Here is a 17,710-nt window from a genome sequence, read left to right on the forward strand (position 1 = left end):
TGCCCACTCGAACATCATCTCAGTGTCCTTAATTATATCTGCAAAGACCCTTTTTCCAAATAAGGTGACACTCATAGCTTCCAGGAATTAGGACAAAGACATAACTCTTTGGGAGCCACCACTCAACCTATTACACTGAACTTCTTGAATCTGTGGGTTTGTCTTTGACCAAATTTGTGAAGTTTTAAGCCTTTATTTCTTCAAATATTTTTTTCAGCACTACAAACTTTCTGCCGTCCTTCTGGGACTTTTGATGACACACGTTAGATCTGTTGTCATTGTTTCATAGATCCATAGGGTTCTGTTCATTGCTTTTCTCACTCTATTTCCTCTGTCATCCCCACTTTGCTGTTTAGCTCATTCTGTAATTTTTTAAAAAATTCAGTTACTGCAATTTTCAATTCTAAAATTCCCATTTGGCTCTTCTTTATAATCTTGTGTTTCTTTGCTGAGACTCTATTTTTCTGTTTTTTTTTCCAAGAGTGTTCACAGTTCCTTGCTGAAGCATTTGTATAAATAGCTGCTTTAAAATTGTAATTTCAGCATCTGTGTCCTGTAGATATCAACCACTGTTGATTGTCTTTTCTCTTGCAAGTTTAAATTTTCTGTTCTTCATATGCATGGTAATTTTGGATTGTATCTTGGACATTTTTAATGATATGAGACACTTCATCTTATCTAAATCCTGTTGAGAATGTTGATGTTTTGATTAGTAGGCAAACAACCTCATGAGGTTTACGCCACAGTTTCAGCCTGCCTTCTGTGTGCTTTGGTTCCGATGTCAGTTAAATTTTTAAAGCCTTGGCAGTACTATTGAGATCTGTCCCACATGTGTGCCACCCAGTATTCATGTAAGGTCTGGATAGCAGGCTGTGTGTTCAGTTCTCAACATCTTTGGCATTTATTGGGATCAGCCGTGGATGCATAGATCAGGGTGTGAGCCCAGGATTTCATAAACAACTTTGAGGTTGTTTTCCTGAATTCCTCCCTCTTTGTGATTTCTCTGGTTCTTTGCTTTCCTGGGACTCCCTTTTTTGGCTCTCCAGTCAAAAAGCTGAAGGTTTACTATGCCATGCATTTCCTTGACTATGCTTGTGTTGGGCACCAAATGGCAGGACAGAAGGGATAAAAGAAACAACAGAGGTTTGCCATATCCTCTTGGGATCACAGTTCTACCTCTTAGAGAGGAAGGTTCCCCTCACTCAGAGTTTTAAGCCCCTGTAGGTCCCTGTTGCCTCTGCTGTCACTGCAGCCACCTTGGGATCGCCTAGGGTTTGGGGTGTGAAAGAACAAAGAGGAAAAAAGGGATGGGGGATTTCCACACTCTCTCTGAGCATTAGGATTTCCCTTTCCTGCTCCTTGAGTGAGAATGAGAGGCTTCTCCTGGAGCTCTGTCTTCACTGCCCACTTGGGTTTTAGGCTGCACTGCATTCCAGTTAGGGAATACCAGAGGGACAGAACATGGTAAGTTCACCAACATTTCACTGATACTCAAATTCTAGTCTTCTTTCCCAATCAGCCTGTAACTAGTGTTTACTTTTCAGTTCTCAAATATTTGCCCCACACATTCTGTCCAGGTTTTATAGTTGCATTTGGTGGGAGAGACAGGGTGAAGTGTGTTTACTCCAACTTTACTCCAAACTGTCCCCCCTTCCTAACCTCTACTCTGCATTGCCCCTCATCCTTTAGGAAACGGTGGGGTGGTAGCTACGCTCATGCAAAGACTGAAGGCTCTGCTGTCACTGGTATAGTGTGCACACTCCAGGGTCTCAAGGCTGCCACTGCCTGGGGACAGGGTTTTATCTTTACTGTCTTTGGTATTTGGCCATCATGATCTGCTGGGCACTAAAACCAATGGTAATTTTTATTGATATATAAAATTAATACGTTTGTGTAGTCTGAAGGTAACGTTTTGGGTTTTTAGACCAGGAAAGTCATCTTTTTGCATCAGTGATCTCACTGTAGGGTAATCATGCTGTGTTATCACACTATCCTAGGTTTGTCCAAAGGACCAGCCAAAACCTCGCCTCAAGTCCTACATATAAGAGTGTAAGTAATGAAGGCCTTCCCTGGCAGTGCACCTGATGAGCAATTATCATGCTAAAAAGGAACTCCTGGTCCTTAATTCTCATGTTCTGCTCAAAGTTTCTTTATAATGTGTTGATGCAGCCCTTGTTAGGCCTTTTCCTTGTTGTCTTTTTAATGATTTAAGATAGACAAGTGTAGTCTCACTTCCATTAGAAAGATGGTTAAGGATCAGAATTCCCTTAGAGCTGTTTATATTTGCTGTCTCCACTTTCTTTCCTCCCATCCTCTGACAGACTTCAGACAAGTTCTCATTCCAGCCACTTTACTGGCAGAGCTCTTGTCAAGGTCACCAGAGACCTCCAGATTTACTAAATGTAGTCCTGCAATTCTCAGTCATCTTACCTGATCAACAGCAACTGACAGTCAGTCACATCCTCCTTTCTGCACATGTGGCTTTCAGACACCACTCACTTTGGGTTCTTCTCTTGCCTCAGTTCTTCTCCATCCCCTTTGCTGGTCCCTCCTCCTCTACTGGCCTTTCAGTATTGGAGACCCCAGGAGTCTGGCATTCATTCCTCCATGGTCTTTTGGTCTCGTATCTTGAAATTCCATTCAGACTGATGACTTACAAGTTGCTGTCTCCAGACCTTATGCCTTCCCTACACTCAGAACTCACATTTCCACCTTCCACTTCACATCTCCTCTTGCTTTCTTTCAGCCCTGTCTCCCGATTTGCTCTTCCTGCTGTCTTCCCCACTCAGTAAATGACCACTATTTCAGTTGCTGAGGTCAAAAACCTTGAGAAGTCATGCTTGACCTCTACCATTTTACCTCTACCTTCAAAATATATCCAGCCACTTCATTATCCAGCCACTTCTCACCACCTCTACTCCCACATCCCAGTTCAAGCTACCATCAGATGGATATTGCAAGGCCTCCCTGAGTGTTGCCCTGCTTCAGCCTTCACCTTCCTCTGCACCCCCACCCCCATCACACAATCTATTCTTAAAACAGAAACCAGAGCAATCTTTTTTATTTTTTCATTTTTTTTTTGGCTGTGTCGGGTCTTAGTTGCAGCACATGGGATCTTTTGTTGCAGTGTGTATAGGCTTCTCTCTAGTTGTGGCACACAGGCTCCAGAGCACGTGGGCTCATTAGTTGCAGTGCGTGGGCTCTCTAGTTGTGGCATGTGGGTTCAGCAGCTGTGGCGCACGGGCTTAGTTGCCCTGCGGCATGTGGGATCTTAGTTCCCTGACCAGGGTTCAAACCAGTGTCCCCTGGATTGCAAGACCAATTCTTAACCACTGGACCACCAGGGAAGTCACCAATGGCAATCTTTTTTAAAAGTAAAGTTTGTATTATGTTACTCATCTGCTCTAAAACCACCTGTGATTTTCTTCCTGACTCCATTTTACTCAGTAAAAGCCTGAAATGCTGCTCTGACCCCTCCCACTACCTCTCTAGTTGCACCTCTTGCCTCTCCAACTGCACTGGCCACCACCCTGCTTCAGAGCATATGACCATATGAGACCTTAGCTAACCACAGGACCCACATCAGAATCAGGGCTCTGCTTAGTGTCCCCAGTGGTGAGGCATTCCCTTGACTATGACTGTCAGAGCAATATCCCACCCCAGCCTCTCTTCTCCCATTACCCTGCTTTTTCCTGAGAGCACTTGCTATCTGACACCTGTTTACATTTGTTGATTGTCTGCTTCTGGAGGGCAGGGATTTGGCCTGCTTTATTTACTGCTTTATTTATAGAGCCTGGCATACAGTAGGTGCCCAGGACATATTTGTGAAATGAAGAAAATTACAAGAAGAAAGAGATATTTCTAATTAAAACTTTAATCTTTGTCTTTAAGTCCTGATTTGATATCTTCACCTTATGCTTTTTTGTGGTTAATATTGTTTTTTGTCCTTTGAGGCCGAGGTTTTATTGAGTGTGGAACAACAGACTCTGGTCTGAGCCATACACTCCTGCTTCTTTTTTTAAAAAGCAACATTTTTTTTTAAGTTCACATTTTATGGTGTTAGATAGTGTTCTTATGGGAAATGAGGTGCAATGGGCATGAAACCAGACAGAAAAGCAGTAAATTTTGTAAGGGGTTATTACCTTAAAAACTAAAATAATAGTTAATAATTACTAATTCTTATCTAGTTCAGAATATATGGTTCTTGGAATACTGCCACTTGGAAGCCTAGGAATCTAAATTATAAAGTAAAGCTTAATGTAGAATGTTTATTTGAACATGCACCCTGCTCTCTTCAGTTTCCAGAATATTCAAATTCAGTATTACTACAGCCAGTTACTCTAAAGACCATTCCAGCAACACCATCAAACCAGAGACTGCCATCCCTGCCCAGCAATCATCCAGGTACTTGACACCTTATTATTTGCATCAAATAAGAAAACTTGTAAGAATATATGAATTTGCTAGAGATTTATTGGTAACTGAAAATAGATATACAGAGAGGAAAAATTAGAGTTCATTTGCATTTTTAAGCTACATGAGATAAATTCAGGGCAGATACCATTATGACTGACATTAGGAGATTGTAAAAATGCTTGTGTTGCACTGAATATTGTATTTTGAGTGCTGAGGTAAATGAACCTGTAATCGAAGTTTGGAAATCTTTTTGTTATATATAGATTTGTTGTACTTGGGAGTAGCATTGTAACACCAGTATGCTTGTTTCTGGTTGTCAGTGTTTGTTAGGATCTTCTGTCGGAAGTCTAAGTCATAAAGAGAATATTAATTGTGTGTATCTTCTCGAAAAGCATAATGTGTTTCTTTTTGTTGCTTACAGCCATGACAAAGAATGATTTCCAGCCACCCAATTACCACGAGGTAATGGAGTTTGATCCCTTAGCTCCTGCTGTCACCACAGAGTAAGTCATTTACAAAATGATTATCTTTTTTGTCTTGGTTCCCTTTGGTAGCAGAGCTAACAGGACTTGGTCACACATTTAACTTTGTTTAGGTCTTGGCAGAAATCAATGACCTTATTTAAAAATGACTTATGAGGTTTTCTTGGAGGTTGTTGCTCTTAATGGTCTTGTTATTCTCAGCCTTGTGACTAAAAAATAAAAATGCTGGGGTTGCACATTAAGAAATAACCAGAACCATCATGTGCATTAGTATATTCCTTGTAGATGCCTTGGAGGAAAGTCAGGTTCTCTCCAGCTTGAGAAGGGCACTATTCACTGATTGGTGACATAAGTACCACATGGATGGGATATTTTAGTTGTTCTTTGACTAATGCCAAAAAAGACTTAATATAAGAACTTGTTTTTAATCTTTACTACCTATGACAACAGTGTGCTTAAAACGGATTATTAGTGTAAAAATTACTTTTTAACTTGGAATCCTTAAAGCAGCATTATTTTGTGATTTCATATTGGTCAGTTTATAAAAATATTTATGGAATGGTAGGCTCATTAGAGCTTTAATATACTTTGACTAAAGGTTACCCCCAAAATTGTTTAAAATGATTAAAGCAGGTTTATGGAAATCACTGTTTAGAAACTAGCAGCCTGCAGGCTGTATCTTGCCTGCAGCTGTGTTTTGTTTGACCTATGTGAATTTTAAATATTCATTTAAACACTAACTGCCAACAGTTAAAAAGTGGGATATTTCCAAAAATATCTGGACCTCTGGATTCTTTTCGATACGACAGCATTTTTATGTGTTAGCAATAGCTTGGGGCTGCGTAGTAGCTGCCTCTTTAAGATGAGACAGCTTCTGCAGACCACCAGGCCCCACCTGGCCCACTGCATACCTTCATCTGACCTGCCTGGCATGTGTAGGCATTTGAGGTTTTGACCCTGGTTTAAACCCTCAATGTAGTGATCTATTTTGGAATGATTTATGAATGAATCTTAATAGGTTTAGGAATTCATTAAATATTTTTTCCTAACAAGATTGTAAAACTTTCCTAGGTCATTCTGCTTGATAAAGTATCACTGAATATATTAGTGGTTTAAGGAATTAGAAACTGGTTAAACTAGGTATGCTGTCTGGAAACCGGATGTTTTTATCAGTTTCTCCAGGCAAACAGGAAGCGGAAAAGTATATTATTATATTTTAGTTAACTATGAGATTGTTGTAAGTAGATGTGGTGGTGCAATAGATATTAAAGGTAAGAGAGATAGTAAGAAGCTGGAAAGGCAAAGCTTTGGAATTCCCTACCACTACAGTTCTTACTTTCTGGAGGGTAGGGTGTCTCAGTTTCTTTGAACATTCCATGAAATCCAGGGAACTTCTCCCTAAGGAAAAGCACAAAATCTTGCAGAAAAGTTCTGGGATTTTCACATCACTGGTTGTCCATGAACCCCAGGTTAAGAATTTCTACTCCAGCAGAACATAGAGTATAGTACTTATGAATATACATATACATACACATGATTCATTCATTTGACAAACGACTGAACACTGTCTATGTGCAAGGGAAATTGATTGCTGCCTAATTTATCATGTTAAAACTCAAGGAGGGTAAATCTAGTATGGATGCAGAAATTAAATCAGCAGGCAAACATGTATTTACAGTTTGTGTTAATGGCATGAAAGACATCGACTTGACAGTGTATAACAGAAAGAACTGATTTAAATGAGGGTAGAGAAAGCCTGAGAAGTGACGTTAAGGTTAAGACCTGCAGTTTTTAGTGTGACAAGTTTGGGAATCAGTGTTGCAGGCCCAGGTAACAACTTATACAAAGACACTGCGGGGAGAGAGTTTGGGCACATTCAAGAAAATGGAAAAGCCAAGAGCAAAGAGAGCAACGGGGAACAACCTATTACCAGATGTGGAAATTGCAGTTTGGAAACAAAAAGGAGGGAGTACACGACTGTGGTAAACATTGCTGAAGACAAACACTTGATAATGGACTAAGTAACAGGAAATCATTGGTGATTTTAGTAGAAGCATTTTGGTAAACTGATGGGGACAGAACCAAATTTCAGTGCATTAAAAAGTAAGAGAGATGAAGTAGACAATAAGTGCACAGGTAACTTACATAGAAACTTAAACATGAAGGGATTGTGGAAAGTGGCCTGGGAGCTAGAGGATTACTGAGGTGATTAAGTAGACATGGGATAAAGGACTGTATTATTTTATAAAATGGGAGATGCTGGAACATCTGTGAATCCTAAGGGGTAGGATTTAGTGGAGAATGAGAGGCTGAAGATTTAGGAAGGGAGATACCTAAATGAGTGAGGTGTTTGAGAAGCTAGGGGTAGACAGATAGGATCATAGAAGTAGATGATGGTGCAGATGAAAACAGACTTGAAGATTTGGTGTTGGAAGCATGAGGAGGTTTCCATATCCAGACATTTAATTTACTAAAATGTGAGGTTTCTGACTGAGAGGAGGGGCATCAGAGATTTGAATAGAGTGAAGGAGGTTGAAATACTTTTGTGGAAAACGAGAGACAAAACTTATTAGAAAAACATTAACATTTCTGGACCATGCTGGGGCTACTTGAGGTTAGGGATCATGCCTTCAACGTGCTGTGATTTTTATGAGATTTTTTTTCCTTAGCCATGTGTTGTTATACTGTATATATTAATGTCATATTTCTAGGTATAGATATGTTCTATCTACAGACATATATAAGACAAATATAAAGAATTGAACAAAGGCTGTCATAGAAAAATGACTATATACAAAGCACAAAGATGACAGTTATATGCTAAAGGTAGCTCAGGAATTTGGACTGTAAAAACATACATTAAATAAGCTAGAATATTAATTTTTAATGTTTTTTATAAAGCCAGGGAAAGCTGAACAATTTTTGCTTTTTTTTTAAAAGCAGGAAGCAAACTGTCCAAATTTTGAGCCATATTTCTCATTAAATTACAAGTAAAATGGTTACATAAGATACATATTTATAAGATGTATGGGAATAGCAGCATTAGGATCTAAGAAAGTTATAATGTAAGCTTCAGGACAGAGACCTTTGTTTTTATTTACTGATATAGCCTGATTTCCTGAACACCTAAAATAGCACCAGATTTTTAGTTAAGTTGTTGGCAGTTAAGAGCCAAAATAGTACATTGAAATTGATATATAACCCTTTTGCCATTATGGCTTGTTTGTTTCAGAGCTATTTATGAAGACATTGATGTTCACCACCATAAAGGAGCTCAAAGTCACACTGACTGTTGAGGTAAAGGCTTCAACTTACACAACTTACATTCCACATGATTTCAGTGTAACTGTCACTTTCTGCATTTATTATTTACATTTTGTAAGGGCCATCACAGTCTGACACTCTGATAAGTGAGATATTATTACACAAGTTCCTCTGAGTCACTCAAATTGTAATGAACTATTGTTTACTAATGAAATACATTTTGTGACCATGTTAGCTAAAAATTATAAATCTTGGGAATGCAGAAGTAGGTTTATGGTATAGAAATGTTAATGCTAACAAAAACAGATGATAAAAACTTCTTAGCACTAGAATCAGATGTGTCTTTTATGTGCAGTTAATACCTGTTAGCTGGGACTGGTAGAAGCCATTCATTGTTAGTCTAGATTGGTCTGGATTCTATTGCTTTACTAATCATTCCATTTATTTACTAATAAATGCACACGGCCACCAGTAACCTATTAACCTTATTTATTCCCTCCACACCCTCCCCCGTGGAAGTAGTACATTCCCACCTTTCCTCTACTAGACTGTGGCTCTCTAGTTACAAGGAATGGGGAAAGAGGAAAAGATGGAGATGGTTGACTCTTCTTTTTATTCCAGGTGGAAGTGGATGACCAGCTCACTAGCAGCATTATGGGTGCCAATTCTCCTAAAGGTAGACCCTGTCCAGCTTTGAGACCCAGAAGTTAAGACCTTCCAGAACATCAAAGCCACAGTGGAACATTTCTCCTCTGCAGTAATGAAGTTTAAACAGAAGAGTAACAGTTCCAGAGTAACATTTATGGTTCCTGACAGCAGCTCAAGCTTTATCTCAAAAGAACTTGGTTGTAACATATATTCACTTAAAACTTCAGCAGAAGAAAAATTCATGGTACTGAGGCCAACCAGATTAAGTGTAGCACCTTATGTTTCAGAACTTCCTACATTTAGAAATCATCACAAGAGCTGGGATAAGAGTAGATGAAGACTGTTTCATTACAAAATAATTGTTAACAGATGAAAGCATGAAATGTGAAAAACTATTATTATTCAGGAAGAATACTGAGTGCCTTCATTTAACTAAAGTTGAATGTAAAAGTCAATTTGCACTTCTTCATAAATAATACTCTTGTTTAGGATTATGAATTGTAAAAGCCTTGATGATTGTAGTTTAATATTTCAGGTGCCCTCAAGAGGTTACTGGATTCTACACTGTTTGCCTTTAAATATAATTCTTTATAATACTAAATGCTCCTTTTTTTTTCTTTTTGGAAAAAAGACTACTGGAAAACATTCAGAATAAATTGTACTTTGGTTTGTCATAAATTACAATGACAAATAAATTACTATTAAAACAGTTTAATACATCTTTTTTCAGAAGAACTCTGCTGTCAGTAAATCTTCACAATCCCACTTAACATTTTAAAATTTGGAGACTTGGAACTATCACAAGAAATGCTAGAAACCTAACTAGATATACTTATGCATTTTATTTAAATTTCATGGTACTGAAATTTCAAAGTACTCATTTAGTACTCTGAATGTAAAATAGCCCTAGATCTTAAAGGAAAAATACAGTCAAATTTGAAATCAGAATGTAATCTTTAGGCAAGCTGTTAGGGCTTAGTGATTCCTCTTCCATTTTGAGCTTTTAAAATAGTGACTGTTCGTAATGAAAGTAGTAAACAACTATTCTAGAAATAATAATAAAACTTCATTGCTACAAGTATGAAGTGCTCATAATTTGAAAGGCGACCAGTGAATTAAGCTGAACCGTCAAGTCCATGCCAACATATTTAAGAAACAAAGCAGTTTCTTCTAATACTACTTAAACTCTAAGTATGGTTTTGAACAGTTACACATTGTAAGTTGGGTAAATTAGTTGGGAAAAAAGAACCATAAGTATGTAAAATTTAAAATAGAAGGCTTCACATTATTGTAAATATTTCCCCTCTGAGAAGATACATGATTTTTCAAAAATCACAAATTTGAAGCAGGACTTAGTTCTGACTTCAATTATAGCCTGGGACCGGCAACTTATGCCCCTCCTTTGCTTCAAAAAAAGTGTAAGAAAGAGTGATGAGATCAACATTCACCATACTTGGATCTTCAGCAAATTCAGGATCAATGTAGAAAAATACCGGCATATCTACTTCCTCTTGTGGATTAAGCCTTTGTTCTTCAAAACAGAAGCACTAGAAGTTATAGAAAGGTATTCATTAATATTTCTATTCTATTACCTATAATAGAAACTAATGCATTTATTGGCTTTAATAAGCATACTGTTAATTATAATCTTTAAATTCTGTGATAGAATAACAGCATCTTTTATCTCAGATTGAGTTTTGCTTTAAGGATTGGGAATCAGCAGATTCTTCTAATCTTAAAAAAGCAGGTACCTATATGGTTTGACTCTCAACCTCTGCATAGCTATTATAAGCAATGAAAAAAACAGTTTGAAGTTTAGAAGAAATGAACTTTAAAAAATTAGTACCTACTAAAAAAACACTGAAATAGATTTAGTATCAAACAATTTCATGTACCTTTATCACATTCTGTAATGTTTGCATTCAGTTATACCTGTATTTTATTGAAGTACTGTCCAGCTTCAAATGGTACAACATTGTATGTAGAAATTCCAATTACTGGTTTGTCAGTAGGATTCTTAGCTTTATAAAATGCCAGTGCAGTCTCCCCTGGCACTACCTGTTTTAAGGAAAATATACATTATCCTTAAATCTCACATGGCTCTTTCTTTCCCTCCTAAATTAGTCATTATTTTCATTTCAGACTATAATACCTCATTTAAACTAATGTTAAGGGTCAGCAAAATAAATTGTGAATACTACCCAAGAACATTTGATTTTCAAATGTTACTTGCTTATGTCAGTGGAGAACCAATGTTCTCTTATGCATACTTAGTTATGGATTGTCCTCTTGTATGTCTGAAGTCTTCAAGCAATAATCTGTAGATGAAGTTATTTAAAATGTGTCCAACAAAGGAGGCAAGAAAATACAATGGAGAAAAGACAGCCTCTTCAATAAGTGGTGCTGGGAAAACTGGACAGCTACATGTAAAAGAATGAAATTAGAACACTATCTAACACCATACACAAAAATAAACTCAAAATGGATTAAAGACCTAAATGTAAGGCCAAACACTAAAACTCTTAGAGGAAAACATAGGCAGAACATTCTATGACATAAATCACAGCAAGATCCTTTTTGATCCACCTCCTAGAGAAATGGAAATAAAAACAAAAATAAATGGGACGTAATGAAACTTAAAAGCTTTTGCACAGCAAAGGAAAACGTAAGATGAAAAGACAACCCTCAGAATGGGAGAAAATATTTGCAAACGAAGCAACTGACAAAGGATTAAGCTCCAAAATATACAAGCAGCTCATGCAGCTCAATATCAAAAAAACGAACAACTCAATCCAAAAATGGGTGGAAGATCTAAATAGACATTTCTCCAAAGAAGACATACAGATTGCCAACAAACACATGAAAGAATGCTCAACATCACTAATCATTAGAGAAATGCAAATCAAAACCACAATGAGGTATCACATCACACTGGTCATAATGGCCATCATCAAAAAATCTACAAACAATAAATGCTGGAGAGGGTGTGGAGAAAAGGAAACCCTCCTGCACTGTTGGTGGGAATGTAAATTGATATAGCCACTATAGAGAACAGTATGGAGGTTCCTTAAAAAACTAAAAATAGAACTACCATATTGACCCAGCAATCCCACTACTGGGCATATACCCTGAGAAAACCATAATTCAATAAGAGTCATGTACCACAATGTTCACTGCAACACTATTTACAATAGCCAGGACATGGAAGCAACCTAAGTGTCCATCAACAGATGAATCGATAAAGAAGATGTGGCACATATATACAATGGAATATTGCTCTGCCATAAAAAGAAACAAAATTGAGTTATTTGTAGTGTGGATGGACCTAGAGTCTGTCATACAGAGTGAAGTAAGTCAGAAAGAGAAAAACAAATACCGTATGCTAACACATATATATAGAATCTAAAAAAAAAAAAGGTTCTGAAGAACCTAGGGGCAGGACAGGAATAAAGACGCAGACATAGAGAATGGACTTAGGGACACGGGGAGGGGGAAGGGTAAACTGGGACGAAGTGAGAGAGCAGCACTGACATATATACACTACCAAATGTAAAATAGATAGCTAGTGGGAAGCAGCTGCATAGCACAGGGAGATCAGCTCCACGCTTTGTGATGACCTAGAGGGGTGGGATATGGAGGGTTGGAGGGAGGCTCAAAAGGGAAGGGATATATATATACATATAGCTGATTCACTTTGTTGTACAGCAGAAACTAACCCAACATTGTAAAGCAATTATACTTCAATAAAGATGTAAGAAAAGCCAAGCCTAACTTCTTAACACTTATCCCTGAATATTATATAATTGACTAAAGATTCTTTTTAAAAAAAGTTACCAACCTTAAACTTAGTTTACAACGAGAGTAAACGTAAACCAGAGTAAAACTAACAGAATAGAACTTTTATTTAACCAAAAAGCACTAATACTTTTTTTTTGAGAGAAAATAATGAATAAAATAAATTGCAAGGCTTTAAAGAAGTCAATGTAAAATGAGACAAAAAAAAAAAAAGTCAACGTCCAAAGGATGCTCTGTTGCATGTACCAATTTAGCAACTAATACCACTGAATACTACTGTGTGATTGCAACTAATATTCAGAACCATAATCTAGGGCTTCCCTGGTGGCGCAGTGGTTAAGAATCCGCCTGCCAATGCAGGGGACATGGGTTCAAGCCCTGGTTCAGGAAGATCCCACATGCTGCAGAGCAACAAAGCCAGCGTGCCACAACTACTGAAGCCTGCGCATCTAGAGTCCATGCTCCGCAACGAGAGAAACCACCACAATAAGAAGCCTGCGCACCACAATGAAGAGTAGCCCCCACTCACCACAACTAGAGAAAGCCTGCGTGCAGCAACGGAGACCCAATGCAGCCAAAAATGAATAAATTAATTAAAAAAAAAAAAAAACAGAAAGAACCATAATCTATAACACCCTCAAATCACCGAAGAGATTCAATGAAGCTTACTAACCTGGGGAAGCACTAATATTAATAGGGTTTTCCAATAAGAGTTACAATTATGCTTTTCTGGCTATTCAGTTCATGAGATAATTTCAGTTAAATCCTCTAATCACAATTATAGGAAACTTTTAAGGTGTATAATCTTTCTGATATAGAACATGACTATTTAGCATGATTACTTCAAAGATCCTTAAATTTTTTTTTAAGGGACAGGGATACTTCTGATGTAAATCAGTAAACTACTTTCCATTGTAATCAATGATTTTCAACATTTTGCTTGTATCATCTATACCTGAGGTAAAGTCAACTATAAAGCATGACAGCTGCTCCTACTCTCAAGATTAGTGACCAGAGAACTTCTTAGTGAATTCTTAATATGATTCTAATAACAACATGATATTTTCCATAGTTCCAAACTGACTTTTATTATAATGCCATGTAACTTAAAAGTTAAAAGTATATCCTGTTACATTAGGTCAGAATATAGGGCGCTGTCAAAAAGTAGTCTGAAGGAATAAAAGGATTACAGTAATGGAATCTGTCAGTTTTTGAAATTAAGTTTAGATGAATGTTTCCTAAATTGTGAAACAGTAAGCCATGAAAGAAAGAATTTTTACATTGAAAAAAGCAATCTTTTAAAAACTGCTTTAATCACTTACATATATTTCTGTTTGCTGAGGTCTAAAGTTCCACTGGAGACTTGCATGCACATCTGCATTAAAGGTGACTTTAATGATGCGATCCTTAACAGGTACCATGTTTTCAATCTGGTCTGATGCATGACCTGCTACGGCCGATCCTCCAAGTCCAGTAGTCTAGGAAAAGACAACAAGGTACAATATAATATGCTAAACAATAATACAGAAGTTTTAGGTGCTGATGACCTATTTATTGGATGAAACAAAATTTTAAAAACTATTTAACTTTAATAATCCAGTAGCAGCAAAGTTTATATACTATCACTGGCCGTTTCCTATGAATGTGCCAATGGTTTGACCACTTTTTGGGTGTCAAGGGCCTATATTGGTTAAAGTCATATTATTCAGTAATCACTTGGTTATATGGCATGGTCAAAAATGAATCATTTGAAAGAGAGCGGACTCTCCACTGATAATAGAGCTCAGAATTTTTAGCTGAACTTTTCATTAAACATATATCCCCTTATTGTTAATATTTCATATCAACTATTATTAGAAATAAAATTTACCCACAATGCTGTCATTTCAATAAACTATTTAAATAATTCCATTTTTCCACATTCCTGTCTGGTCCTTTTTCATATCATAACTTTTAGAGCACAGATTAGTTTGTAGCTTCACTTCTGTAGTCTGCTTTTCTCAAGCATCATAAGTATTTTTCCATGTTGGTAAATATTTTTGTAAATTTTTTTCTGTATTTTTTTGTATAGTACATCTTTTATATATATATATATTACCAGTTAATCAGAGAACCTGATCTCTTTGGCCACTGAATCAACTAATCATGAGGCATCAGGATAATCTGTGATACTTCTTGTCTATCTTCATTGCCATTAATTATTTCCTTATCAGAGATGCTTAAAAAAAAATCATTCTTCTGATGCTTGAGGTTGCCAGAATTCTGGTCTCCAGATAATTAATCTGTTACTAAACCAGGAAAAAAATACCAAATTTGAGGCTAGTGAAGACTCCCAGCAAAATATAGTATTACCATCTTAGCTTGTTACACAAGTCAACCAGCTTCACTCAGCTGCCATGCAATATGAAGTTACATTATAACCCTACAAGATACATCAGAGGGCAAGCCTTTATTTACTCTTGCTTAATAGACAAGTATATACTTCTGCTCAAGAGGGCTAAGTTTTAAGATGTTTTCCTGAAGAACCTGAGTCACTTAAATAAAGATTCCTGAATGTTTTCTTTCTGACAGGCAGTCTTTGAATACAGATTCTTCAAATTAGTAAATGTGATGCTTTGAGAAATTAAACAATAGAAAAAGGCACTGAAAAGAAAATGTCCTGCGCTCCAGTTTAGTTCTGTCACTAGCTCTAAAAACTAACTAAATCTTACTTTCTTTGGGCTACACTTTCCATACTCATAAAATGAGCTCAGTGTATGAAGTGGTTTATATGATCCTTAATTTTTTGGCTCTGAAGTTCCGTGATTCCAAAAATAAAAGAGATGCTCTTTTGGAAACGTCACTACTAAACATCCAACTATGATTTAAGTTTAGGATTACAAATTACAATTGTTTTTACTTTCCTGCCCTGCACTTTCACCCAGGTGCATGAAATACTGTCATTCACTTCAGTTTGGGGCAGGGTTTCTCAATCTTGGAACTAATGACATTTAGGAGAGGATAATTCTTTGTTTTTCGTTTTTTTGGTGGTGGTGGGGGAATGGATCTGCCCTCTGCAGTGTTGGATGTTTAGCAGCATCCCTTAGCCTCTACCCACTAGATACCAGTAGCACCTTCCCCCCTTCACTTCCCAGGTTGTGACAACCTAAAATGTCTTCAGACATTGTTAAATATTGCCTGAAGAATAAAATCAACCACCCACCTTCCCCTGCCTACTCACCGGTGGTTTGGGGTGATCTACACTTGCTGTTTTAGATTCAGGTCTGCTTACGACTTAATCAACTGGTAGTTCTGGGATTCATGCTTGGTCCAGGCTGGCCTCTGATGAAAATTAATTCACATTCTACACTCATCCTCCAGAAATCAAGCTACAGCACTTTCCTACATAGATGCTGATATTAAGAGACTGAAAAGTCCTTCAGATTTCTGCTGTTTCAGTCATTATCGAAAATAAAGGCAAAAGTTAATCTTCATAAGGACAGGAGAAGTAAGCCAGGCATTAACAATAGAGGCAGGAAAGAGCAGTTAACCAGTGATTCCCAAACTCTTCTGAGCATTGGAATCTTTAAAAAATTACTCCTTCCTGACTCCCATTCCCAGACCTTCTGATTTAATTGGTTAGGGATGTGACCTGGGTGTCAGGATTTTGAAAAGCTCTCCAGGTGATTCCGATGTACAACAAAGTTTGGGAACCACTATCACTCACTCACTGAATGAACCCAATGTATAGCTCTCATTTATGGAATGTTTTTAAAACATAAATTCCTGACCCCTACCCACGTCTCCTAATCAGGATCTCTGGGGTACAGGAGCCCTGACATGTTTGTTTAAGAAGCCCCATGGGTGATCCTAATGCCCAGACAAAACAGCCAACTACTGATTAAGAACTTAGGAGAATACATATGAAATAGGTGAACTCTGCCTTTGCCCGTGGTCCTCAAACATTAGCCTGCATCAAAATCTGCTAGGGAACTTACTGAATACAGACTGCTGGGCCCTGCCCCCAGAGTTTCTGATTCAACAGTTCTGGAGTCGGACCCAACAATCTGCGCTCAAGTTCCCCTCCCAGGTAACGACGCTGCTGCTAGTCCTGGGGTCTGCACTTTGAGAACCACTGCACTAGAGTTTCTGATCTAAAAGGTAGCCCTGGGTAAGGACATTACAGTTACATATTAACAAGGGGGGAAAGCCTCGAAGTCCTAATTCATGCTAGTTTGCATGCATAAAAAGCTACTCCCAGTTTAACTACAAATAGCAAGCACACTCCCATTTCCAGGGTTAACCTTTGCACAGAAACCATGGTTTCTGTGGTTCACAGAATTAATGTATGAACATAAATTACATTTTAAAAGCGCGCCCGTGTGTGAACAGCAGGAGGGTAAGGCAGATCGCTGGATACCGTAGTACAGGTTGCAGACCTTTCCGGTGGTGTAGCTGAGATCGGGGAATTTCACTAGGCAGTGGAGTATAGGCACAATCACTTTAAGAACTCGGGTTCTACCGGCAGCCTTGTCACTTTCTTGGTGACCTTGGGCAAGTAAGTCACTTTCTAAGGCCTGTTTCCTTAGAAAGTGATTTTCTTTGGTAGATAATCTCGGACATCCCTCCAATACGGCACCGTGGAGCATCGCTGTCTAGGGAACTGCCCGCACCCCCGCCCCTCCAGACGGGCCGCCCAACGGGCAGCGCCGGCCCTACCTGGCAGTAGAGCCGGTAAAGGGGCACGGCGGCGTAGGACGCCCCCAGCATGCCCACGGCCGCCGCGGCCACATACGTGAGGACGGTCTTGTTCCGCCGCCGCCAATCCTCCTCCTGTGCGCGCGTGAAGGGGTTCGTGCTCTTCGGCCGCCGCGGCGGCTGCACCGCCAAGCTCGGGCGCCTCCATGTCCCGAGCCGTCTCAGCTCCCTCTCAGCACCCCCTGTCCCGCTCCTCCCCGACCTGAGACAAGACTCTACCCTCTCCGCAGCCCTGGTCGGGTTCCCAGGGTAGTTCCAGGGCCACCCGCAGAAAGCCACGCACCTCCATCCTGTACGCCAGAGCCCTCCCATAGCACGGAAAGAACGCCCGCCTGTCAGAGGCCAGAAGCCAGATCTCGCGAGGCCTG

General features: G+C 38.6%; 2 protein-coding genes across 2 annotated transcripts in view; one reads left to right on the forward strand and one right to left on the reverse strand.

The window, feature by feature from the left end:
* The window catches only part of TOM1L1 (target of myb1 like 1 membrane trafficking protein), a 53,204-nt gene extending 44,221 nt beyond the window's left edge, over nucleotides 1-8,983 (forward strand). The window contains exons 12-16 of the mRNA XM_068531870.1: nucleotides 1,998-2,049; nucleotides 4,299-4,404; nucleotides 4,838-4,919; nucleotides 8,131-8,195; nucleotides 8,784-8,983. Coding sequence (XP_068387971.1) covers nucleotides 1,998-2,049; nucleotides 4,299-4,404; nucleotides 4,838-4,919; nucleotides 8,131-8,194 — 304 coding nt within the window. The 3' untranslated portion in view covers nucleotide 8,195; nucleotides 8,784-8,983. The remainder of the gene's footprint in view (nucleotides 1-1,997; nucleotides 2,050-4,298; nucleotides 4,405-4,837; nucleotides 4,920-8,130; nucleotides 8,196-8,783) is intronic.
* Nucleotides 8,576-17,702, reverse strand: COX11 (cytochrome c oxidase copper chaperone COX11). Its single transcript, XM_068531871.1, has 4 exons — nucleotides 17,304-17,702; nucleotides 13,928-14,083; nucleotides 10,743-10,868; nucleotides 8,576-10,357 (listed from the first exon to the last, which is right to left on the reverse strand). The coding sequence occupies exons 1-4, from the start codon at nucleotides 17,652-17,654 to the stop codon at nucleotides 10,175-10,177; spliced, it is 816 nt and encodes a 271-aa protein (XP_068387972.1). The 5' UTR covers nucleotides 17,655-17,702; the 3' UTR covers nucleotides 8,576-10,174.
* Between the last annotated feature and the right edge of the window lie 8 nt (nucleotides 17,703-17,710).

The sequence above is a fragment of the Eschrichtius robustus genome, chromosome 20 (genome assembly GCF_028021215.1).
Source record: "Eschrichtius robustus isolate mEscRob2 chromosome 20, mEscRob2.pri, whole genome shotgun sequence".
In the NCBI taxonomy this organism is placed as follows: Eukaryota; Metazoa; Chordata; class Mammalia; order Artiodactyla; family Eschrichtiidae; genus Eschrichtius; species Eschrichtius robustus.